We start from the raw sequence: 25,366 nt of genomic DNA on the forward strand, positions 1-25,366 counted from the left end.
CTATAGGACAACACAGCCCTAGAGATTCCCCAAGTCAACAAAAAACCCCTGTTTATCAGGCAGATTGACGGTGGGTAATGGAGGACAGCAGCCAAGAGCCAAGTCAGACAAACAAGAAGTTCTCTGGGAAGTGCCGGCTGAAATTCTCAGCCTTCTGAGGAGCCAGGTGAGTGTCCCAGCTTTGGGCGAGGTCTGAACCTGGAGAACCAGGGAGTCATCTCAGCCTGGCCTGGGAGCAGAGAAATCCATCCCCAAAGCTAAATTCTGCATGCCGTCTCTGCATTGCTAAGCATGCAGTCTTAGCTATTTACCTAACTTATAAATAGTCTGTTCTCATCACATCATTATCTCTCCCCTGAGGACAGAGCTTTGCAGTTAGCAAAGCAATTTCACCTCCATTACCTCCTTTGATTTTCACAATGAGGTAGTGAGACAGGCAGGCCAGGGATTATTTACCCAAGAAGCCAACAATGGAATCCTCAGTGGATTTCATGTAGAGAAAAATTTCTGTTCTAAGGTTACACTCAATGCCACAAATCCTTACTCTGCCTTGGACCATCGAGGGCTACTCTCCATAAAGACAGTCAAACAGAAGAGAAGCGAGCCTGTGGAAAGGGGCAGAAACATTCCCTTACCCCTTGTCAAGCCTCACAACGTGCCAGGCCCTTTACTAGGCTCTCCTCAGAGAGGAGACTCCTCAGGCAGCAGTGAACAGCACTGGCAAGATCCTTGACATTCATCCAACGGAAAGAGAACTCCAGAATCGAACCCCCAATGAACTCCAAATCACATCAGTAGGGCTGGTTCCCATCTCCTGTCCCGGTACGTGGTCACAATCTATAGGATCACACTTTGCCTCCCAAGTGGCCAGAGTCACTTGGCTTGAAAATGGCTGAGCTGAGGCCACTTCGAAAGGAATTTCACTAGTTAACATCACATGAAACTATGACTCTGAAAGGACCGAAGAATTATATGGTATGTGTCATAACCCTGAAGCACAACCAAAGTCAGCATACACTGGGCCATTCCAATCCATGAGGATCAGAGACTGGTTCTCAAAGTTTAACACAGGTGAGAATCACCTTGGCAAAAATGTCATTTTCCTTAACGTGCCCCAATTCAGTGAATGGGGCCCAGGAATGTGTGTTTTGACTCCGTTTCCAGGGGATTCTAATGCAAAGCATACAGGAGGAGTCATTTCAGCAAAACGATGTAGCCTTGTTTTCTCTTGCTCACGGCGGAACTAGGGCCCGCAGGTAGATGTCACAGGGATGAAGATTTCAACTCAATGGAAGGAGACCTTTTAGATTCTAGAGCTGCCTAACCATTGAGCAGGCCCTTCAAGTAGCAATCCTCCCACTGCAGGAATTCAAGCAGAGATCGGGGGACCCTCATCAGTGACGACGAGGAAACTGTTGGTTAGGTAGCAATCCCTCCAGCTCCCAGTAAACCTTGCACACGATCCCGGTGATGTCCACTGTGCTGTGATTATTTGCTCGTGTGTCTCTTTCTTCAGTGAGGCTGTGAGCTCTGTGAGATACCGAGTCTCATTTTTCTTTCTCTACCACCCCCCTACACAGTGCATGGCAAGTCGATGCCCCGTGCACAGTTACAGTGAATCAAACCTAATAACCTACTCGGAACCTAATAACTCACCTTTCAGAGTCTGCAAACCTAGGCTTCTGACGAATTTCCTGTAGTTTCAAAAGAAAAATCTGGATTTTTTTTTTCTTCTGCTCTCTGCCGTGAACCCTTCACAGTATCTTTGACTTCTCCTTTAGGAAAGTATTTAAGTTCCCTTCGATAAAGATCTTACATTTTTATTTTGCACTTTTTTTTTTTTTAAGTAACTTTAGTGACTGCTCCTGTGGATGGTGGTATTTTTCCTGATCCACATTCTAACTGGTGATTTCTAGTATGTAAGAATCGCTGAATGTTGAGTTAGTTATACAGTATCTGGACATCCTTGTGACATGTCTTCATTTTCAGTTTACTGTGGGATTTTCCCGCTAAATAACCATATTGTTTATAAATAGCCACAGCTTTGCTCTTTTTCCTAAGTTTTATACTTCTTATTTCTCCTTTCTGTCATTTGGATTTTGTATGCAATGTTGAACAGCACAGGTGATGAGGCAACCTGTCTTGTCCCTGACTTGAGTAGGAATGGAGCCAATGTCTTCTCACTGGGTGATTTCTTCCTTCTCTGCCATTATGTCTGATGGGAGTTTCGTAGAGTGGGCAAAGTGACTCTTGTATAAGACTAAGGCAGACTGGTGGATGGGGAGAACAACTATAGAGCCAAGTTAAAGAAGTGACAAAGAGAGAGAAGCTGGCCCCAAATCCACTAAGAATCAGTTCATACAAATGATGAACCTCTTAGAATCCATTGCCCATACACTGGCATTATGCCTCCTCCTCCTCCTTTTTTTTTTTTTTTTAATGTTTATTTATTTATTTGAGAGGTGGGGGGAAGGGGAAGAGAGAGGGAAATAGAGAATCCCAGGCAGGCTCCACACTGTCAGTGCAGAGCCCAACATGGGGCTTGATCCCATGAACTGTGAGATCATGACCTGAGCTGAAATCAAGAGTCAAATGTTTAACGGACTGAGCCACCCAGGTGCCCCTATGCCTCTTTCTAATATATGTGGGCATACAAGTTAAAACTGCCCCAAGAAACATATATATGACAATAATTCATGTTTGGAAACTATTTTTAAAAGGCTATGTAACCTACATGTCTAGACAAACTACTTCAGGAGCCAATCAATGGCATTTTCACTTCTATTTTGATCATGAGCTGGATATTCCAAAGAAGATGCTTATCTCACGGAACACCAAACACAACGGCAGACATCTCTGCTACATGGTACATTATTTCATTCAATTTGAGTGGGCAAAGTCCTCTAAGACTGTCTTGCAAAAGCTTATTTTATTTCTTTGATTGCCCATGTGTTTGTTCAATAACAAAATGTAATACAAGTCAAAGGACTACGTGGCTAGACCTACTATTCCAAACCACTGAGGCAGACTGGCCTGTTTTTAATTCAACCTGGAAAAGCAGAATTCCATTTTCTCAAAAAGACTTTAAGAGAAAAAGGCCCCACAGTTTCAGAGTGTTGTCATGACCTGGCTCTCCCCAGTGTGATTCTTAGGTCGCAGACTAACTCCTCTATACCTTATAGATTCTCAGGAAAGGCAAGATGATTTTCAATTTTGAGTGTTTTAATATTTCATTAACCTGAAGACAATCATGAAGACTTTGTGTGATCTTGGGCCAGTTAGATACTCTCTTTAAACCCTGGATTTTCTCATTGTTAAAATCATGATAATTACCATAGCAGCCTACTCGGTTGTTGTAAAAAATTAAATGCAGTAATGCATTCAAAGTTCTTAAATTCAGTAACTGGCACATTTTTTTTTGAGTTATGCTTGGCATCATAATCGTTACTAATAACACAGAATGACATGAATTTGTCAATGGATGCTTTGCATGAGGAAATGAAGTTGCACTTATCAAATTCCAATTTTTATTTTATTTTATTTTTAACTAATCTCCTACTCAACATGGGACTCGAAACTCAATGACCCTAAGATCAAGAATCATGTGCTCTTTGGACTGAGCCAGCCAGGCACCCCTGAAATTCCAAATTTTAAACATGCAGCAGGAGGTTCAGGCATCATCTACATTTCTGTGATTTACATGTTGTCACTATGATTAGATTTTGCATTTATTTAAAAAAAAAATTTAATATTTATTTATTTTTGAGACAGAGAGAGACACAGCATGAACGGGGGGAGGGTCAGAGAGAGAGGGAGACACAGAATCTGATGCAGGCTCCAGGCTCTGAGCTGTCAGCACAGAGCCTGATGCGGCGCTCGAACTCATGACCATGAGAGAGGGAGACACAGAATCTGAAACAGGCTCCAGGCTCCGAGCTGTCAGCACAGAGACCGACGCGGGGCTCGAACTCACGGACCGCGAGATCATGACCTGAGCCGAAGTCGGACGCTCAACCGACTGAGCCACCCAGGCGCCCCAATTTTGCATTTATTTTAGATCGAACTCCATATTTTCAATATCAGCTGATGGGTTTTTCTTTCTTAAAGCTTCCCATCTGTCGCTTATATGTTAGTTCTCCTTGAGGGCCACAGAAAGTGTCCAGATTTAGTAACATGGTAGATGACAGCTGTACTTTTGGAGACAGAGGAGACTCAGGAAGTCTGGGGTGGGCAGGTGGGCAGGTATATAGGAGAGTTCTGTTTAAGGGACATTAAATGTGAGATTCCTGAGAGGCACCTATGTGAGGCTGTCAAGGAAGTAAATTGGATTTTGTGGTCTGGAGCTCAGAGGACAGCTCTGATCTAGAGCTACTAATTAAGAAGAGATTAATGGCACAAAGATGGTATTTAAAGCTATGGATGGTCAAATCACATTTAAAGCAAGAATGTCATTTGAGAAGACAGTGAAGAACCGAGCCCTGAAGAACTCTAACATTTAGAGGCCAGATAGAGAAGGAAGGACCTATAAAAGATACTAAGAAAGAGTTGCTGGTGAGTCAGGAGGCAAAGCAGGGAAGTATACTGTCCGGGAAAATTAATGTCAAAAATATTTCAAGAAGGAAGACAGGTTAACTGCAAGAGGCCAAATAAATAGCACTTTTGAACTTTGGAACTTTCATATGACAAAAGTCAACCAAAGTTCAAAAGCAAGCGGAAGAGGAGGGAAAGTGTTTGCAAACTATGTAACAAGGATTAACATTTAGATGGTAATAAAGAACGTTCAGAAATTCATAAGAAAAATACAACAAAGTTGTCACACAAAGCACGATGTATGTGAAAATGCAGTTCACATAAGGATAAATATTTGTCAACAACTTTGAAATTAGTCAGCAATTAACTTAGAAGAGGTTCAACCTATCAAACCACCTGGAAAATGCAAATTCAGTGAAAGAACATTTCTGTAATCAGCAAAATAGTAAAAGACGAGTAATGTACAGTGTTGGTGAAGGGAAGGAGTAGAGGCTACTCTCAGACGCTGCTGATGAGACTACAAATCTCTACGGCATTCTAGAAGGTCAACCTTAAAGTAAACCTAACATTTGTAAATGCACATATACATCAATAGAGCAATTTTATTTTGGGTAGCTATCTAAAAGGAATACATATGCACAAAGAAATGTGTTCAAGGGCATTAAAAACAGTACAGTTAGATACAGCAGAAGAATGGAAACACCTACATATCCAATAATGGGAAATAAGTCAATTTTAGTGTGTATTTTTAGTACAGAAGCCTACGGAACACTTAAAAAGAATGATTTAGATCTAAATGTTCTGAGATGCAAGGATCTCTAAAATACATTCTTAAGGGATAGAAAGCAAGGTGCAAAAAAGTACATATAAAATGACCCCATTTATGTAAAATAAAAGTGATAAGAAAGTGGTACAGTTTCATACTTTTGCATGTGGCTGTTCAATTTTCCCGACGCCATTTGTTGAAGAGACGGTCTTTTCCCCACTGTATATTCATTCCTCCTTTGTTGAAGATAAACCCAAAATGGAGTAAAGACCTAAACGTGACACCTGAAACCATAAAAGTCCTTGAAGAGAGCACAGGCAGTACATTTCTCTGACACTGGCCATAGCAACATTTTTCCAGATATGTCTCCTGAGGCAAGGGAAATAAAAGCAAAAATACACTATTGGGACTAAATCAAAATAAAAAAGTTACTGCCCAGTGAAAGAAACCACCAAAAAACCTAAAAGGCAACCTACTGAATGGGAGAAGATATTGGCAACTGACATATCCAATAAAGGGTGAGTATACAAAATCCATAAAGCACTGATGCAACGCAACACCCAAAAGACAAACGATCCAATTAAAAAATTGGCAGAAGACACGAACAGACATCTCTCCAAAGAAGACATTCAGATGACCAACAGACACATGAAACGATGTTCATCATCACTTACAATCAGGGAAATGCAAACCAAAACTACAATGAGCTATCACACCTGTCAGAATGGCTAAAATAAAAAAAAAAAAAACACAAAAAAACCACAAGAGACAGCAAGTGTTGGTGAGGATGTGAAGAAAAAGGAACCCTTGTGTGCACTGTTGGTGGGAATGCAAAACTGGTGCGGCCACTTTGGAAAATAGTATGGAGGTTGCTCAAAAAATTAAAAACAGAACTCCCCCTACCTGATGATCCAGTAATTGCACTACGGGTATTTACCCCCAAAATACAAAAACACTAATTCAAAGGGATCCATGCACCCTTATATTTACTGAAACATTATTTACAATAGCCAAACTATGGAAGCAGTCCAAGTATCCATCAATAGATGAATGGATAAAGAAGAAATGGTATGTATACTGGAATATTATTCAGCCATAAAAAAGAATGAAATCTTGCCATTTGCAATGACACGGCTGGAACTAGAGAGTACAATGCTAAGCGAAATCAGTCCGAGAAAGACAAATACCCTAAGATCTCCCTTATATGTGGACTTTAAGAAACAGGGCAAATGAGCAAAGGGAAAAACAAAGAGAGAGACAAACCAAGAAACGGACTGTTAACTATGGAGAAGAAGCTGATGGTTACCAGAGGAGAGGGTGGCGGGTGGGGATGTGGATAGGGGATGGAGATTAGGGAGTGCACTTATCATGATGAAAAAGAATAAAATAAAAAAGTAAAGTAAGATAAAATAAAATAAAATAAAATAAAATAAAATAAAGGGAGAGGAATCTATGAATTTGTATGTTTTATGCAGGCTTGTAAATGCATTTAAAAAATCACTGATTAGTTTCAATTGTCTTTGAGGTGAAGGATAAAACCAGGACAAAAGCCGATTGTACTTTTGATTATTTAGGTTTTATACTTCTTGAGTCCATCGGAATTTGTTGGTGTCCTGCTTATAGGATTTTTAAGAAAAACATAACTTTTTCCTAAGGCGTATTGATACAATTGATCTAGAGAACTCACTGCACGATGTATGAATTTATTCATCAAGAGTTTAAGTTCCTAGTGTATGTCGGGCAGCATATTGGGTATTTGGTACAGACCAGTGAACAATACAGGCAGTATTCCTGTCCTTAGCAAGCTGGGGGCTCAAAGCAAGCTGGGGAGCAGTGGGTTCCAACAGTCGTCTCTGCATAGGCTTCCCCGCTCTTAGAAGATTCCTCACCCCCACAGAGGAGTATCTCAGACCAGTTTCCTGCAGTTTTCATTACCTCACTAAGAAATCATCCACCAGCCACCTCTAAACTGTCATCTCTGTTTTACAACCACACGGCAGGTTTCCAAATGTGGCAGGGACGAAACACCGTTATCAGTCAGGTGGGTTTCTTGGGCTGTCCTGGAAAAGCCACCCCCCCACCCCCACCCAGTCATAAACAACTGACACAAATCCAACTGCTAGAACATACAAGTGTAAGTCGTTGGGTGCCTGTACTGAGGCAGCTGCTGACTTAAATAGCTTTTAGGCGCCCCCCACAGAAGTTCCTGTACGCACACTTTACTACATGGTTGGATTCTTCCCATGACACTCGCTCAAGGCATAATAATCAGGGAAGAAGGTGAGCCTACAGGCGCAGCCTTTGAGGCTCTTGGAGCAGCTGGCATCACCATGCTAGGCTTTCACTACAAGTCAGACCACACTCGTAGCAGGAAATTGAATTCAGGCTTCTGAGCAGTCTCGGAGGCAAAGGGCTTATATTTCACTTGCAATCCCTATTTTGCTTTCTTCTTTTCTTACACATGCAAATGAAAGTTCCTCAGTTTTTGGTTGCCAGGACAGCTGAATACTGTCATCAGAAAAAATTAAATGCTTGTGTCAAAGAGGGAGCTGTTGTTTTAGAAATTCCTATGCATCTTGGGGCAAAGGAAAGTGAATGCCGTTGACAATTCATTCGTCTTTGCCATAGGATGAATGTACTTTTACATACGGTTTTTCATGGCTGAGAAAAACTCTAGCCCGGGGGAGCCAGAAAATTTTCAGGGTTTAGAAGCATCATGACTAGTCACTGAACATTCAACTCCACAGTGACCCCCATCTCCATCAACCTACGTGACCTTGGGTAAACTACTTGACCTTCCCATGCTCTTTCACGTGCCATTTCCTTCCTCATGCTGTTCTATCTGCTAGAATGACTTCCTTGATTTCTCCCCCAAGTCTCCAATTCTTAAAAAATGCTGTAGGGGCGCCTGGGTGGCGCAGTCGGTTAAGCGTCCGACTTCAGCCAGGTCACGATCTCACGGTCTGTGAGTTCGAGCCCCGCGTCAGGCTCTGGGCTGATGGCTCAGAGCCTGGAGCCTGTTTCCGATTCTGTGTCTCCCTCTCTCTCTGTCCCTCCCCCGTTCATGCTCTGTCTCTCTCTGTCCCAAAAATAAATAAACGTTGAAAAAAAAAAAAAAAAATGCTGTCCTCTGAAGCTTTTCCTGATTTTCTTAAACCAAATCAGCTTCTTTCCTCCTCAAATCCCCCTTCTAATCTCCACCTCCATTACATCAGTTATCACATGGTGTTACTGTTACATATTTATCCTTCTATTTATTTTGTTTATCACATTATTTAGTGGCCATCTTAGGATATCAAGCAATATGTTACTACTACTGCTCCTACTGACATTAATAATATTGTTAGTAATATCATGAGTGCTTACTATGTGTCAGTCCCCATATGAATACATTATTTCTAATTGTCACAATGGCCCTATGAAGTGGATATTATGATTATTACTATGTTTTTATAGTGGAGTAAAATAAAACCAAGGGAGATTATACAAATGATTAGTAGTGGCATTGAGTCAAAATAAAGTCTATTTTACTTTAAATCCCATGCTGCTAACCACGGCTGTAAAACACTATCTAATAAATAACAGTAGATAATATTTACTAACTGCTCACTAGGTATCAGGCTCTATACTATGTGATCCACACACATCAGCTAATTTGATCTTCATAAAAACCCCGTGATGTAGATATTGTGAATATGATCTCATTTTTTTTTTAAATGAAACGAAATTTCACAATGTTTAAATGACTTGCCCAAGGTCAGAGAACTGTGGAGAGTGAATCTGAACACAGGCCAGTCTCTCCCAGAGCCTGAGTCCTTACCCACTATTCTACTTCATGACCAGATGGTAGAATTTTCTTTAATCCTTATAAACATTGCCCAGGTTTTTAAGAAGAATCCTTCTGGAAACAAAAAATTGGAGAGGTAGCCCTTCCGAGTCACGCAAGCCGACAAAATCTATCGAGCCCCTGACACTCACCTTAGCACATGTGTGGATCCATTAATGGTTGTGGTTGAACAGGGCACAGCCTGGCCCAGAATGGAGGGTCTTCGGTAGCGCTCATCATCACAGCAGAGGATGATGAGGAAGGCACGTCTAAAAGACTTATTCAAGAAGGCGTAGAGAAAGGGGTTCAACCCAGAATTGATGTAGCCGAGCCAGAGGAAAGCGGTCCACACCTGCCCGGGAACAGTGTAGTCTATGAATGGATCCACAATATTGGTGACAAAGAATGGAGCCCAGCAGAGGCAGAAACAACCCATGATGATGCACAGGGTCTTGGCGGCTTTGGTCTCTGTCCTCATGCGATGAGTGCTGTGCTGGTCGGCCGGCTGGGGCCTGCCCTCTGAGGGGGCCCCTGCCCGTTGTAGCATCTGGATCTGGTGGGCATGTTCCTTCGCTGTGACATAGATGCGATAATAGGCCAGCACCATGAGGAGAAACGGGATGTAGAAGGCCACCACAGAGCAGGTGATGGCATAGGGCTTGTTGACCATGAAGATACAATACGTAGAGTTAGAGTTCTGGTTGAACTTCCTTTTTTCTATCTGAGAGTTGGAGAGAGAGAATAATGAGGGAAGAAGGGAGAAAAGGGAAGGAAAAGTGAAGAGAAAGAAGCAGGAGGGGAAAGAGGAAAATTGTAAGAAAAGAAAAAAAGATGGAAAAGAAGAGAAAATGAGGAATTGGAAGGGAGAGAGAAAAGGAGGGGAACAGAGAAGGGCAGAGAAGGAAGAGGAAAATACAAGAGGAAAAGGAAGAGGGAAAAAGAGAAGGTTTATCAGCAAAATTCTCTTTTTCTTATTAGCCTATAGCACCTAGAATCACAATGATAGAAGAGAAACATGATTGCATCCCGGGGCGCAGAGGCATTGTCTGAGCACCAGGGGCTGAAGGCTCCAGGAAAGAGCGGAAATAAGAGACAAAATCATCCTTCATTCCCTTTACCCAGCCGATAGCAGAGTTAGCCTCTCCCTTTCTCTTCTGTCTGCACACAATATATCTGGTAGAAAAGGGCTTTGAACTCAGGCTCATCTTCCTCAGGCTGTCCTTACATCTCGGCATTTCCCATATAAAATTTAGAATTAGCTTATCAATCTCCATACAAATCTTTGAGGATTTTGACTGGTGTCAGAGTAGAATGACTGAGGGAAATGGACTTCTTTCCCATGGTCAGCTTTCCAATTCACAAACATGGTAAGTCTTTCCATTATTTACATCTTTTGAAATTTATTTCAGTAATATTTTACAATGTTTTTGTGTGTAAATGTCTTGCATGTCTTTTGTCAGATTTATTCCTAAGTATCTGACTGTTAGTCTATTGCAAATGGTACCACGTTAAAGTCCTTAATCTTAATTGTTTGTTGCTAGTATGTAGAATTCAGTGAAGACTTTTTTTGTATGGCTCTGTATCTAGCAACTTTGTTAAACTCGTTATTAATATTTCATTTCTAGATTCTTAGGGATTTTCTCCATAAGTACCCATGTGACCTGCAAATAATACAAATTTCATTTCTTCCTTTCCAATCTTAACACCACTTTTCTTGCATTATTGACCTTGATAAGACCTCCAGCGTAATTTTCAATAGAATTAGGTAATAGTGGATGCCATTTTACACTCCCAGTTTTAGGAAGGGAGTTTCAATTTTTTACTATTAAGTATGATACTTGCTAGAAGTGTTTTATGGATGCTCGCTTCTATTTTCAGTTTGATGACAATTTTTTTAAATCATGAACAGATACTGAATTTTGTCAATGAATTTCTGGCAATAAAGAGATGATCACGTGGGCTTTCCTTCTCTCTTGTATTAATATGGTGAATTACAGCGATTGTGTTACATTCCTGGGATAAACTTCACTTGTATTAGGTACAATGACAGACTGGATCTCTTTAAAAGGTTGAAAGTCTTTTCTCCCTACTATAAACTCTGTCTGCTGACAGCTCTGAGTTCTCAGCCTTGTCTAGGAATAGCCCTTGGCTGAAAAGAGCTGTATAATCCAATGACACTTCCTGCCTGAGGTCAGCCTGTATACAGTGTGAATATACACACGAACAAACGTATGGATAACAATTATATATGATACACACATAAGCAATTTTATCTGGGTGCACATTTAGTGTCGTGTCTCATGGTATATTCTAAGGTTATAGTAGAACTCCCTATTGAATTGACATTTTTCTTATAACGAAATCTCTTTATCTCAGGTAAGATGACGTGCCTTAGATTTATTTCATCACAGCTACACCACCTTTCTTTTGATTAGTATTTGCATATTATAGTTTTCCATTATTTTATATCAACCTACTGTCACCTTACATTTCATGGGCCTCTCTTACAGGCAGCATATACTATGTATTGATTGGTTGATGAAAATATTCAGACCAGAACTTGCAGGAACCTAACTCTGTATTCCTCCCAGGGGCAAAGATATTCAGTATTTGCTAATTTAGTATTTGTGGCAACTTTATAGAACCTAATTACTGTGAATGATGAGAATCAACTGTACCTGTACTATGAACATGCGGGTTGTGTTAGCGTCTCCCTAGGCCAATTCAATGTGTAGATGAGTGGAAAGATATGAAATGCAATCACGGCACCATGGAGCGAATACGAGGCATGTTCATAGCAAGCAGGTGCCCCCATTCCCCAGCTGCGGGAGGTAAATGGGGGATGCCCCCCTCTCACTCTTGAAATGAACAGCGGTTCTCTAGATTCTTTCCCTTAGAAATTCTATATCCGAAGGTAAGAGTGCGGCACCCTCTTTTAAAAGTTCTGATTCACAGAAGTTTATGCTTCCAAAGGTCTTCTCCATTAGGGAGGAAGTTTAGCACAGAGATCAAGAGCACGGACTCTGGAGTGCAGGAAGCTTGAACTTAGCTAGAGTCACCACTACTCCCTGCCAATCTGACGTTAGCTAATAACTGCACCTCTCTGATGCTCAGTTTCCTGAGGACAATGATAGGATCGACTTAATAGCACTGTCGTGAGGCTTGTGAGAGGTTCACAGTAATAACGATTAAGTGAACACGGTGCTCGGCAAACAGTAAGCGTTCAACATTTGTTGGCCGTTGTTACTACTCTACTGGTTGTTGGAAACTTGAATTTCATTTCCCTTGAGATTGGCAAGGCTGAAAGTTTGAGAGAAGAAGGATAGGATTCAAGAAAATATCCATACAGTCTCCCTTGTATGAATCCCCTTTTACTTCTCCACTCCTTTGTCCCCAGCATTTCTTTCGGAAGCCCAAGGAACTCTTGTTCTGACATACCACATGCAAATCCTGGCCCAGCCTTGGCTTGGATATCCTTTCCTGGACAAAGAACAAGGCAAGATTAGGGGCTAGGGACGTGGTGGAGAGAAGAACAAGCAGCTTCAACTCTAACTGGTCTTGTGGGGCTGGAGCTTGCTCTCGATCTTTCCTCTCCAGTCCCCTTCCTACCTCAACACGGTCCTGGACCGAAGGTTAGAGTGACCGCCTGACAAGTTCCTTAGGGAACATGTATCGCTGCTAGTGAACACGCACCATAACTTTTGATCCTCGTTGCGAGTTTGGCACTAGGAGCATACTGGGTCAGAGCTGGAAATCTCTGGAAGATCATCCGGACAGGGGCTGGCAAATGCCTGGCTCGTGTGCCACACTCTGCTCTCCTACTCTCTGGGAGACACTCCCCCACTGAAGACCAATGCACCTTCTCACTGCAGTCCTTCAAGGTCAGGGACAGAGCTGGACTCAGGGTCCAGTTCTCTCGACTCCTGACCCAGGCTTCTCTTCATTCTCTGGAAGCCTCTGCCCACATGACATGTTTTCTGCTGGTCACTGGCAGCCATGAAATGGGACGAAGGCCTCTTGGGGCACATCACATGTCTCAGGCTCTCTGGTCTGAACACCAAGCTTTGAGTACCCGTTGTGCTATCTGACCAGGCATGTTACTTTATTTACCTTTTTGAGCCTGGTATTTCTCATCTGGATGAGATGACGGAAGGATGTCATTAGGATTCTATGTTAAAGTCTGAGCATATTTTCTGGCATCCAACAAATATTTGAAAATGTTAGCTTGCCTTTTTTTGTTGTTGTCACTTAGATCACGATCAGAATCTTTCTGGGATGCCTGGGTGGCTCAGTCGGTTGAGCGCCCGACTCTTGGTTTCGGCTCAGGTCACGATCTCATGATTTGTGTGACTGAGCCTGGCATCAGGTTCTATGTGGACAGTGCAGAGCCTGCTTGAGATTCTCTCTCTCTCTGCCCCTCCCCAATGCATGCGTGCGTGCGTGTGCTCTCCCTCTCTCTCCCTCCCCAAAATCAATAAACATGTACATATATAAAAAAAAGAATCTTTCTTAGAATATCCACCCAACCTGATATTGTTTATTTATTTAGAATCTCAGGCAAATAAAGTAAATCAGACAGTAAAACAGCAGGCACTCTCTGCATAGGTACTCACCAGATCAATTATGCCAATATTATTCCAGCCTTGCATTATAGGGAGAAAAGAGATAAACGTGGGGATGACCCAGCAGCCTCCCAGCATTAACGCAATGCGCAGAGGGGTCATCTTGTTCCTATAGACCAGAGGCTGGCAGCAGATGGCATAATACCTGGAGAGAGAATAGAAGGTGTGGGTGCCATGGGAAAGGAAGAACGAGAGGGAAAAGGAGGGAAGAATAATTGAAGAGAAAGAAGAGGAGAGAAGGAGCAGAGAGGAGAAGGGGGACAAGAAGACGAAACATCGGGAAAGTGGGAAATTAGAGGGGCAAGTAGAGCATAAAATAAGAAAGAAAAGAGAAAATAATGGGAAAAAAAGAGGAAGTGGGTAGTAGAGAAAGGGAAGATGCAATGAGAAAAGAACAGAGGAACGAAAAAGGCAATTACACAATGAGATGTGGTATCGCCCCATGAGTTTCTGCTAACAAAAATATAAACTTCAGATCACATCTGAGAGTCACTATCTGGAGTTGGCCCCACATCCCTCTTCCTCTCCCCGTATATGAAAAGCCTGACACTCCCTCACCTGACGGTCTGCTCTTTCTCAGGCGTGCTTCCGAAACTTACCTTCGTGCCTGGGCATTTCAGAAGATTCTGTCCAGCCCTCTGGACTGTAGTGCCCAAGGCAACTGTAGCGTCTTCGATAACAAGGTGACGTCTCCCAGGCTTGGCCCTGCATCTGAGCTCTAAGAACTGTATCTCAGATTTGTCCCCATACTCTGAATTACCTGGCTATCTTGCAGTGAAATTCTAAGTCAGTGTTCCAGAGATCCCACTCCTCCCCTACATCAGACGCACCTGAGGAGGCCCATTTAATGCAAATTCCAAGCATCTCCTGCATCACAGTCTGTTGACGAGGGAGTTTGCCTCCTTCCATATGACAAATGGAAGTCGTAACTGCTGTTTGCTAAAAACATCCAGCCCTTCTGGGCACATGAGCTTCCTGGCTTCCTTGTGGTTGGCTGAGGCCAAGTGATTGGTGTGGTCAAGGAGTTGGAAACAGAACTGACGTGCATTACCTCTGGACCAGCCCATTTAAGTGTTTCTCTGATGCCCAGAAGGTAAAAGTTCAAATTTTCCCTACTCCATCATCTCCTACCTACTGGTGGACACCACGTCGCCCCTATTTAGCAGGGTCTGCTCTTCCTCATGGAACTCACTGCTCATGGCTTTTTGAGTCCATATTCTGCCAATGTACTAGCCTCCTTCTTTCCTCCGGACAGAGATGCAACCTACTCTACTCTGATCTGGGCTCTAACTCCCAGACTGCTTCTTGCATGCTATTCCAGTCTTGGAAATCACCACTTCCACATCCAGGCAACTGTGGGAATTTGACAAGAGGCACAATACCCCAGTAGGTCTATCGGCTATTTGTCTTTGGAAGAGTCACAGAATAAGCGCAAACAGAAAGCCTGGGGGCTAAGCCTGTTCTTTAAGGTTTGATACCATTTAACGATGAGACACCCCCTTATACCCCTCATTTTATGCAATTTGCTTTAATTTTTCCCACCTCTTCTTTTCTTTTCTTAATTCAAAGCCTAACTAACGTAACAATGGCTATATTCTTTGAAGAGGTGGTGGTAGGACGAGTTGGGAAAGAGGGTGGCATAAGAAGGAAAGCCTGTCCTGTGTTGGAACATGAGACGTGGGGGCCTCAGGAACTGAGGGCAGAATTACACCTTTCCCTCCAAGGCGTCAGGGAGCAGCTGACCACACTGTGCCAGCAAGCTTCCTGTGGCCAGTAACACAGTGGGTGTCCTGACCTGCACCAGAGTGCAAGAAACGACCGACCAAAGAATGGGAGAAAGGGAACTCAGGAACTCATTTTCTCTATAAAACTGACATGGTGACAAAATCTGGCTAAAGATAGCTCAGCAGTGGAAAGAATCATGATTGGTTAGAATTCCCCCCATGATCTTGACTTATGAGAAAGGCCAATCATTATCAGAATGACAGGTTTTTCTGAATGGCGGTATTAACAATCATACAGATTTATTATTAACATAGAATTAATCATGAATTTGGGGTATATGAAAATATTTTTTAAAACACTTTTAAGATGTATTTATTTATTTTGAGAGAGAGAGAGAAAGAGAGCATGAACGGAGGAGGGGCAGAGAGAGAGAGAGGGAGAAAGAGAGAATCCCAAGCAGGTTCTGCACCGTCAGCAGGGAGCCTGACGTGGGGCTCAAACTCACAAACTGTGAGATCATGACCTGAACTGAGATCAAGAGTCAGATGCTTAACTGACTGAGCCACCCAGGCGCCCCTACTTTTTTTTTTTTTTTTTTTACAAATTCTGCTCCTTTCCTCATGCACTGGAGGGTCTAGATTAGACATTTGGTTTTATCCATTTAGCATCCTTCCTCCTTTCTTTTGATAATAACATCCCAAAGCCATTGGGAATTACCTCTTCTCTGTCACTTTCCTGTTGTTGGGAGAGCAAATGATGGTGCTCCTGACTTTTCTGGCCAGGGCGTGACCCAGTCAGACTTTTTCCTGGGACTCAGAATGCCACGTGGAGTAATGCAGAGATGGGGAAGTCAGCGAAGGTCTCTCTATACTACAGCAGCCTCCTGGTGGGGCTAGGAGTAACTCTTACTCCTTGGATTGTTGGGCAGCCATGATCTTGCCTTTCAGGTCCTCTTTCTTTAGCAACTCCTTCGATTAGATAAGCTACCGAGTATCTTTCCAATAAACTCCCTTTTTTTTTTCCTTTGCTTAAGCTAGTGTTAGGGATTGAGTTTGTCCCCTCTTCCTTTCCTAAAAAAGTATGTTGAAGTCCTAACCCTCAGTACCTTAGAATAGGACCTTATTTGGAAATCGAATCTTCACAGAGGTCATAAGATTAAAATGAGGCCATTAGTGTGGGCCCTGATCCAATATGGCTAATGTCCTTATAAAAAGGGAAATTTGGACACAGATTCAGATATGCTCAGAGACAGCAGATTGGAATGGTCTGAAGCTAAGAAGGGCCAAGGAAAAATCCTTCCCCTCTAGGTTTCAGAGGTAGCGTGGCCCTGTTGACATCTTGGTTTCAGACTTCTAGCCTCTAGAACCATGAGACAATACATTTCTTGTTCCAAGAACCCAGTTTATGGTACTTGTTATGACAGCTCTAACAAACTAATAAAGTTGGCTAAAGTTAGTCTCTTGCCACCAAAGTTTCCTGCATCAGTAAAAATGGTTTCGAATGTTAGATATGTCCTCCACAGATACTTTAAGTAAGAATGTCTTGTTTCATTCAATACACTTCCATATCATAGCTCAAAGTTATAACATCCCTTCATCTACCATATCAGAGAAGGCAATCGAGGGCTAAGTGTAGAACAGATATTGCCCTATCTTTGCTGTATAATTTATGATTCTTGAGGTTTGGAATAGATGTTGAATAAAGGCAACATTTCACGAATTTCGGTTGGATCTCCAGTGTCACAGAAATCCCAAAATTCAAAAAGACAAGCCAAAATTAAATACCCTGTGGGCCAAAAGGTAAGTTTGAGGAAGCAGGATATCTCACCTGAGAAGAGTCTTTAAGCTTCCATATGTGGACACAGATATTCAGAGGGTCATGTGGGGAAGACAGTAGAATTTACAGAAGAGGACTTCATAATATATAGTTATATTGGTGCTCAGAACACTTTTGTGGAAGTCTCTCTTTCTAAGTCTTGCTTGGCCAAGATGATTGTCTGATTCCCATGGTATGATGAATATCCTGTGCATAAGAAGATCTCCTCATGTTTGATGTGGGTGGGAGGATGGGAAAAATAGGTACAGAAGATTAAGGGGTACCAACTTCCAATTATAAAATAAATAAGTCATGGTGATGTTAAGTACAGCTGAGGGAATATGGTCAGTAGTATTGTAATAACCATATATGATGACCAGTGGTAACTAGGCTTACTGTGGTGATCATTTCATAATCTATGTAAGTGTCATATCACTATGTTGTACATCTGAAAGCTATATAATATTGTATGTCAATTATACTTCACTAAAAATAGTTAGATTTAATTTTATTTTTTTAAGTTTATCTTGGGGGGCGGGGCGGAGTACGGGTGGGGGAGGGGCAGAGGGAGAGGAGACAGAAAATCACAAGCAGGTTCCCCGATGTTAGTGCAGCACCTGATGTGGGGCTCGAACTCATGAACCACGAGATCATGACCTGAGCCGAAGTCGAGAGTTGGATACTTAACCAACTGAGCCATGCATATGCCCTGATTAGATTTAATTTTCAAAAAATGAAATGGTCTGCTGTCTGGTGTCCATGTCCATGGTCTGCTGCCCAATGTCCTCACTTTAATTCGCATTACCCCAGGTTACTAGAAGCTCCTGCCACAGAGGAGTCAATAGTGGTGACCGATTTCCTTTTGAAGTTTAACTTCAAGAGGGATACTGTGAATGTCGTGCACATTTTACCAATCTTTTACACATTTGATCTAGATAGTTAGTGCCCTGGCCAGTGAATTCCTGAAAGAAAGTTGCTTGGACAGCTCATTCCATAGGGGCTCAGGTGGGATACATCTATGTGAAAGACGCACAGACTGTTGTAGAAATTGACTCTTGCACGATGTGGGGTGGTTGGGTAAGCCTGAGAAAAAATCCTTTATCTCCTACTTTAAAAATCAGTGATGAGTAAAAGGAAAAAAAAAATTTAATTTTACCTAGATTGCACTGGCCGAGTTGCAAGTGATAGATCAGGATGAATAAGAACATTGTGTCTAGGTATGTGTTTGACTTGAATCTTTCCCTCTACATCATTTTTAGCCTGATGCTACCTTACCATAGACATACTTTGATTTTTTAAGTAGCATGTGGTGTAAAAAACATGAGATTTGTATTTGGAGCTCAGATGACAGCACCCACTTGACTGATGGGTTCAAGATTCTTACCAAAGCTTTGGCCCTGTTGAGGCAGCTTCCCTGAATAAGCCACCACATATCCTTCTATCTTTCCCAATAACTTTCTAATCTTTGCTTTCTAGCAACGAATCAAGAAAAATAAAAATCCTTTCGAAGTCTGCATTCAAGAGTCTAAATTAGGTAGGTGAAAACAAACATCCCTGAATAAAATGATTAAAATAAAAATTGAGTTTGGGGGTGCCTGGGTGGCTCAGTCAGTTTAGCGTCTGAGTCTTGATTTCGGCTCAGGTCACGATCTCACAGTTCGCAGGTTCAAGCCCCAAGTCGGACTCTGCACTGCACGGAGCTTGCCTGGGATTCTCTGTCTCTCTCTCTCTCTCTCTCTCTCTCTCTCTCTCTTTTTCTTTCTCTGCCTCTCCCCTGCTGTTCTCTCTCTCTTTTTCTTTCTCTGCCTCTCCCCTGTTCTCTCTCTCTCAAAATCAATAAATAAGCTTTAAAAAACTGAGTTTGAGTGTTATTTGACTAATGGAGCTTCCTTAAAAATTCTAACCTCTGTCTACAGATCAGGGACTAGACAGGAATCTGATAAGTTGATTGTCACCTGTCATGGTTACTGTTTAATTCCTATATTTGGATTATACTACTCCTGCAAAATCACAAAAATATGTATCCTATTGTGAACTGCCCCCAAAACACACATATAAATACCACCAGGCAGAAGTAGCTAAATTTGCAAGTTCTTTGGAGATCAAAGTGCACCAGTTGAGTTAGTAGGTTCTATTCATCTACTTACCAAGGGCTCTACCAGTATTATCTCATTTAGTCCCCACAACTATTCATGGGACAGGAACTATAAAGACACCCATTTCATAGACGAGGACACAAACACACAGAAGTGTCAGGATTTGTTCAAGGTAAGAGCTGAGCTGGGATCTAGCTCAGGCCATTTGATTCAAGGGACAGGATTTCAACTTCACCACTATCACTTCACTCTGCCACCTTCCCTAAGCCCCCAAGGAATTATTCTAATTCTTTAAAAGCCACTTTGGAAACAGTCAAAACACTGGATCTCACAACTTGCAGAATCCTGAAATCCCTAAATCCTCTCTAAAAAGTGAAGTGTATCCAGGCCATCCTGAATGCACCAGGGACTGGGAATTCACCAAAAACCACTGAACTACTCTCTAAACTTCAGGCTTCTCTAAAGTTAGGGAAGTTTATTCCAAAATTGATTCCCTGTAACTTCCAGTTTTACCCTCTCGATCAGTTAAAAATTTCTATCTCTAATTCGTTCTCTGCATCATGGTCCTACAGACAACTGAAAAGAGCTTTCCCCTTCTTCTGAAATCCTACTTTGTGCAGGAAAAATATTCCCAGTTGTATTCAACCCAGGTTGATCTCACTCACCAATAGATATTTGGCAATGGCTGGAGATATCTGTTGTCACAACTGGGAATGGTCATGCTTTGGGTATTCAGTGGGTAGAGGTCAGAGATGCTAAATGCCTTAAAATGGACAAGACAACCCCCCCCACTCCCCAATAAAGAATCATCTAACTACAACATCCATAGTGGTGGAGTTGAGAAACCCTGGTTTAGAGGAGGTGATATACACCAACAGCCAGGGCTTCATGTCCTCTGCATATGCCATAGTGTGCCATTATGTCTTAACTATGGATGTCACAAAGAGAGCACAATACTCCAGTGCATTCTATATGGACCAGAAAAGACAATTACATTGCCTTCCACCCTGCTCACCATAACTTAATACAGCCTGGGGGACTCCCAGCAGTATAGGACACGTGTGCCCCCTCAAAGAGCTACAATCTAGGACAGGGGATGAGAAAAGTCTACCTTACCTGATTTGTAAGTTCCAGCAATGTTTCCCTTTTTACCACTGTATCCCTAAGGTCTCGTACAATGCTAGACAGAGTGGATGCTCACAGAATAGGTTGAATCAATAATAAAATAAATTCTACTTTACATTGTGGGACCAAGTTTTGGGGATGTAAAGGTCATATTTAGTAGAAGGATGGGAAGGTTTTCTCCAGCAAGTGTCTTTTAAGGATGGTGGAGAAGAAAGTGCAATCCATGTACTATAAATAGTATGGACAAAGGCCAGGAGACAGAGATTATCTATATAAAATAAATCCATAAACCTGTATCCATGCATCCACATAGGCATACAAACATAAAGAGAGTACAAGTTAACTGGGACATAGAGTATTTGGAAGAAAATAGAACAAAATCTGTCTCAAAAGGCCAGCTCAGGGGCAGTGGTTCTCAAACTGTAGCATACAAGGGAGTCACCTGGAGGGGTTGCTGAAATACAGGTTCCTGAAAGATCTGGTTATGGCGTCCAAGAATTCACGTTTCTGTTATTGTTACTGGTTGGCAATAACTGATAACATAATAACTGATAAATGATGCTGGTGGTTTGGGAACTCCTGAGAACCTTTTTGAATGTTATGCTAGGATGAGTCTAACAAAAGTTTTTTGAACTGGAAAACGTCCAAAAGTTCTTTGAACTGGAAAATGTCCACTGCGATCAACACTGCTGCATGCTCTACTAAAGAAGCTGAATTACAACAAATTCAAGAAAAAGGATCGTTGGTTCCCCTGCCAGGTGAACAGGGTTCATGAGGGAATGCGGTTTGGTCTCATCTCAGGAACGGATTTATCTGCAAGGTCTGTTCCCTAGACTTCCACTGGACAAGGCCCGTTCTTCTTTCACTAAAAAACTTATACAAAGTGGTTAAATGAATGTTCAAGTGACAAGTGAGGTTCCAGGTGGCCAGGATTAACTAACACGTGGCATGGGTATTTGCAAAGAAATGTCTACGCAAAACATTTCAAACTACTGTTCGTAAAACTCCATTAAAATCCCCTTTGGTAGACCAGCCACCAGCTTCCCCAAATGCAGCCATGTGGAAAAGTGTGATTAAATTGCTTTTAAATGTCTCTGGGGACACAATTTACTTTGACAACTCTTAGAAGTCAGTCATGTATTTTAAGCTCCATGCTAATCTCTACCCCACCCGTCCTACAATTAAGGAAAATTCTTCCTCCTCACTTCCTGCCATCCCACCACAGGGAAAGCAGAGGAGCAAGGAGAATAACGTGGAATCTTAGATTCTCAGACTTAGAGGAGATGTTAGCCGTCAACTTTATGTCTTTATCTGAGCATCTCGTCTTCCTGCCTTAACCAGTTATTAGCTCTGTGGTCTCAGGATTAGTTATGTGACTTCTCCAGGATCCAGTTTACTCATCTGCAGTGTGGGTATCATTATGGCCACCTCACTGACTCACGGTGAGAAATGATGAGCTAGTGTTCAATACAGGAAGTTTTGGGTACATAATGCTTCATAAATAGTAGTTACTATCTTTTCTTACATATAAGTACAAGATCAAAGGGAATATATATATATTATACATATGAATTCAAATAGATTCAAATACATTCTGGAACCAGGGGCTCTAAATTATTTAACAAATAAAATGGAGGTCACCTGGTTCAACATCTCTCCTAGTAATGACGTGGTGAATGAGTTGGTCCCTAAAGGTGAACGGAAGCAGTGAGACCCTATTGGTTGCAAGCAATGAAGTAGATCTTGTGTAGTATCTTCTTATGGACTTAATCCAGGCCCTGCTGTCCTAACTGAAATAATTGAAAGTGACATCCTAGATGGTCCGCGAGACCAGATCTCTAGTCACGATTAACTAAAGAAAGAAATGCCAACCGCAGGAGAGAACACATGAAGTCGCATCTGGCTGCTAAAACCCAAATATTGAGATGGAATCAGGAAAACAAACCTTTCATCACAGTCCCCTCACCCCCCACCCCCAACTCCGAATTTATAAAGCACAAGCCAGTGGTCTTCAGGACTTAGGACTAGGGGGATAAAGAGCTCTGCAGAATCAATAAATTTATTAATTACAAGGGGTGTTTTGTCTTTAGCAAGACAATCAGTTCTAGCGTCAATCCTTTCATGGATATTCTTTCCAACATTTAACAAATCACGTGATGTCTTTGGGTCTCTGTTTCTTATGTGTAAAGGGGGATTAATTACATCTCAGCTTTTGTAAGAGGTTGTAGTTGTGTTGGATTAAAGATGGCCACAAATTCTTTGACATGCTTCCCATCCAGAGGTGGGGAGTCTGCTCCTTCCCTTGTGACTGCCTTGTGACTGCCCTGACCGAGAATACATTAGAAGTGTTGTATGCCGGTCTTGAGACTCATTTTTAAGAGGGCTCTTGGTTTCTCAAGGCCATGATCTGTCATGTAAGAAATCGAACATGTATGAACATGAGATCACATATAGAGAGCTGGGACCACATGGACAGGGACAGGGGCCCAGCTGAGCCCAGCTTTCCAGATGACGCCACCAAAGTGCCATCAATGTGTATGATAAATTGTCTTGGACCCTTCAGGCTTGTCCAGTCTCCAGCTAAACACGATCAAGTGACTTTAGCCAAGCCCAGATTCCTGACGCGCAGAACTGTGAAGTCTGGGAATAGTACATTGTTTTTTCAGCCATTAAGTTTTGGGGTAGATGTTATATGGCAACAGATAACCACAACTGAAATAAACAGGTAATATACAGTCTAGTGTGACCGTGGCAGTTCCCTGGCTTGACAGTAGTCCTCCCTCCAGTAGGGGATCTAGCCACATTTTGTGGCAGAGCTCTGGATGCAGAGATTTATCTTTCTCCTCATGGTAACTGGTTTTGTTACACTTCAGTTGCTCTGGTTCCCCTCTGAAGTGGTGTAGAAACAGCAGCGGCTTCAAGAGAAAGCTAAAGCGCTCCGCTTCTGCTTCCCAAGGGGTTTGGCAAGCTGCCAGTCGCTTTGAGAATCAAGGAAGACGACCCCAGCAGGGATATTCATCAGGAGCCAGGAGCACAAAGTGGGGCTGAGAATGTCGCCAAGAGCCGAGGGGGAACTTCGGGTTCCAGGAAGAAAAAACTGTGGGGGTGAGGGTTTGGGGGGAGACTCCTTTCTGTCAGAGATCTGAATTGTTTCCGCATCTCTGCCCTGGTTCTTCAAGTATTTTGTTTATGTCTGTGACACAGCACATCTCCAATCGTATTATAAGTGTCTGTTTCTTGTCTCTGCTATAGCTACTACTATTCACACTATACGTGTTGCCCATTTACCGAGGGCTCATTATGCAGCAAGAGGTGTATTCTATAATATATCTCACTCTCCTATAGCAACGCTGCAAGGCAGCTCTCATTCTCCACGTTTTAAATATGAGGAAACTGAGGCCCAGGGAGTTCAATCCACTTGCCTAATATCCTACGGCCAGGATACAGTAAAACTGGGAATTAAACCCACATCTGGCAAAGTCCGTGCCCTGGTAATGCTGGTGAATGGTCAGGGTGAGACCAAAGCAACCCTCTTTAGGAAGAAGACAGAGAACATGAGTGCCTTATAAGCTTTCTGAGCTGAGGACACATGGAAAAAATGTGAACATATTTAAATAAATTTAAAGATGCATATGATAAATAATATACAGGAATAAAAACTAAAAACCTACTGCAACAATCAAGAAGTGGGATGGGAGAAAAGGAGCGAAGAGGAGGAAGATGGGTTTGAGAGATATTTATAAAAATGAATCTACGATTTGGCTTCCAGCTGGTCATGGTGGATAAGGAAAAGATGACCTCAAAGAATTGCATTTAAATGACTAAAAGATGACTAATAGATGTGCCTTTTACGTACAAAGTAGAAGAGGATATTAGTTTATAACGGAAATTTCCACTTTGGGCACAGAGGATTCAAGAAAACAGAAAGAAGCTTAAGGCGAGATATTGAACAGGTGGGTAGAGATAGGACCCCAGAGCCCAGAGATGGGACAGGACTGCAGGAGGGGTGAGAACAGAGGTGCAGGTGAAGCCATGGGATGGGTGAGCTCTCCAAAGGAAAGAAGGAGATCCCTAGTGCTGGAAGGCCGAGGGTCTAACCTTGAAGGATACTCGGCCGTACAACAGGAAGAAAAACACAGCAACTGGTGTCTGGGAAGTCACCCACAACAACCAGTAGAAATTCACATTTGGAAAGGAGAACAATAATGGAATAATACTTGTGGCTAACATTTATTGAATGCTTATTATGTACCATGCACTGATTTATGTTCTCCTGCATGCACTCAGTTATATTCTTCACGAACTCCAAAAGGAAGTTACTATTAACACAATGTTAGAGCTGAGAAGGTAAAACCCAGAAAATTTAAATAACTTCTCAAGATTACACAATTGGTAACCGGTCAAGCTGGGATTGAATCCAGGCAGTCTAGCACCCCGGGCGTCATTCTTAACTACTTGCTATACTGGCTATTTGAGAAGGGTAGAAAAATGAACACCAAAGTCAGACCAAGCAACCACAAGTCACATCTCGGAGCATCAGCTAAATGTGCCTGGAGCAGCTGCCTTGGACCAATCAGAATAGCACGAGGACAGGTGAACTCTCATTTGCCTTGAGGCTGACTCTCAAGGAGCTTATCATCCAGGATGAGAAGGAGATAAACCAATGATTAAGATGAGTGATAACTGGGGCACCTGGGTGGCTCAGTCGGTTCAGCATCCGACTTCAGCTTGGGTCACGATCTCACGATGCGTGGGTTCAAGCCCTGCGTCGGGCTCCGTGCTGACAACGTGGAGCCTGGAGCCTGCTTCAGATTCTGTGTCCCCTCTCTCTCTGCCCCTCCCCTGCTTGTGTGCGCATGTG

At 42.4% G+C, this 25,366-nt stretch overlaps 1 protein-coding gene across 5 annotated transcripts in view; it reads right to left on the bottom strand.

Annotated features, from left to right (window-relative positions):
• HTR4 (5-hydroxytryptamine receptor 4) overlaps positions 1–25,366 on the bottom strand; it is a 177,405-nt gene that overhangs the window by 47,555 nt on the left and 104,484 nt on the right. For 3 of the 5 annotated variants that reach the window (XM_060634615.3, XM_060634619.3, XM_060634620.3), the window contains exons 5-7: positions 13,736–13,889; positions 12,561–12,602; positions 9,275–9,843 (exon numbers count right to left, since the gene is read on the bottom strand). In XM_060634615.3, the coding sequence (XP_060490598.1) occupies positions 9,275–9,843; positions 12,561–12,602; positions 13,736–13,889 (765 nt within the window). The remainder of the gene's footprint in view (positions 1–9,274; positions 9,844–12,560; positions 12,603–13,735; positions 13,890–25,366) is intronic. The other 2 variants (XM_060634618.3, XM_060634617.3) reach the window with 1 other exon arrangement.

Source organism: Panthera onca, chromosome A1 (genome assembly GCF_046562875.1).
Source record: "Panthera onca isolate mPanOnc1 chromosome A1, mPanOnc1 haplotype 2, whole genome shotgun sequence".
NCBI lineage: Eukaryota > Metazoa > Chordata > Mammalia > Carnivora > Felidae > Panthera > Panthera onca.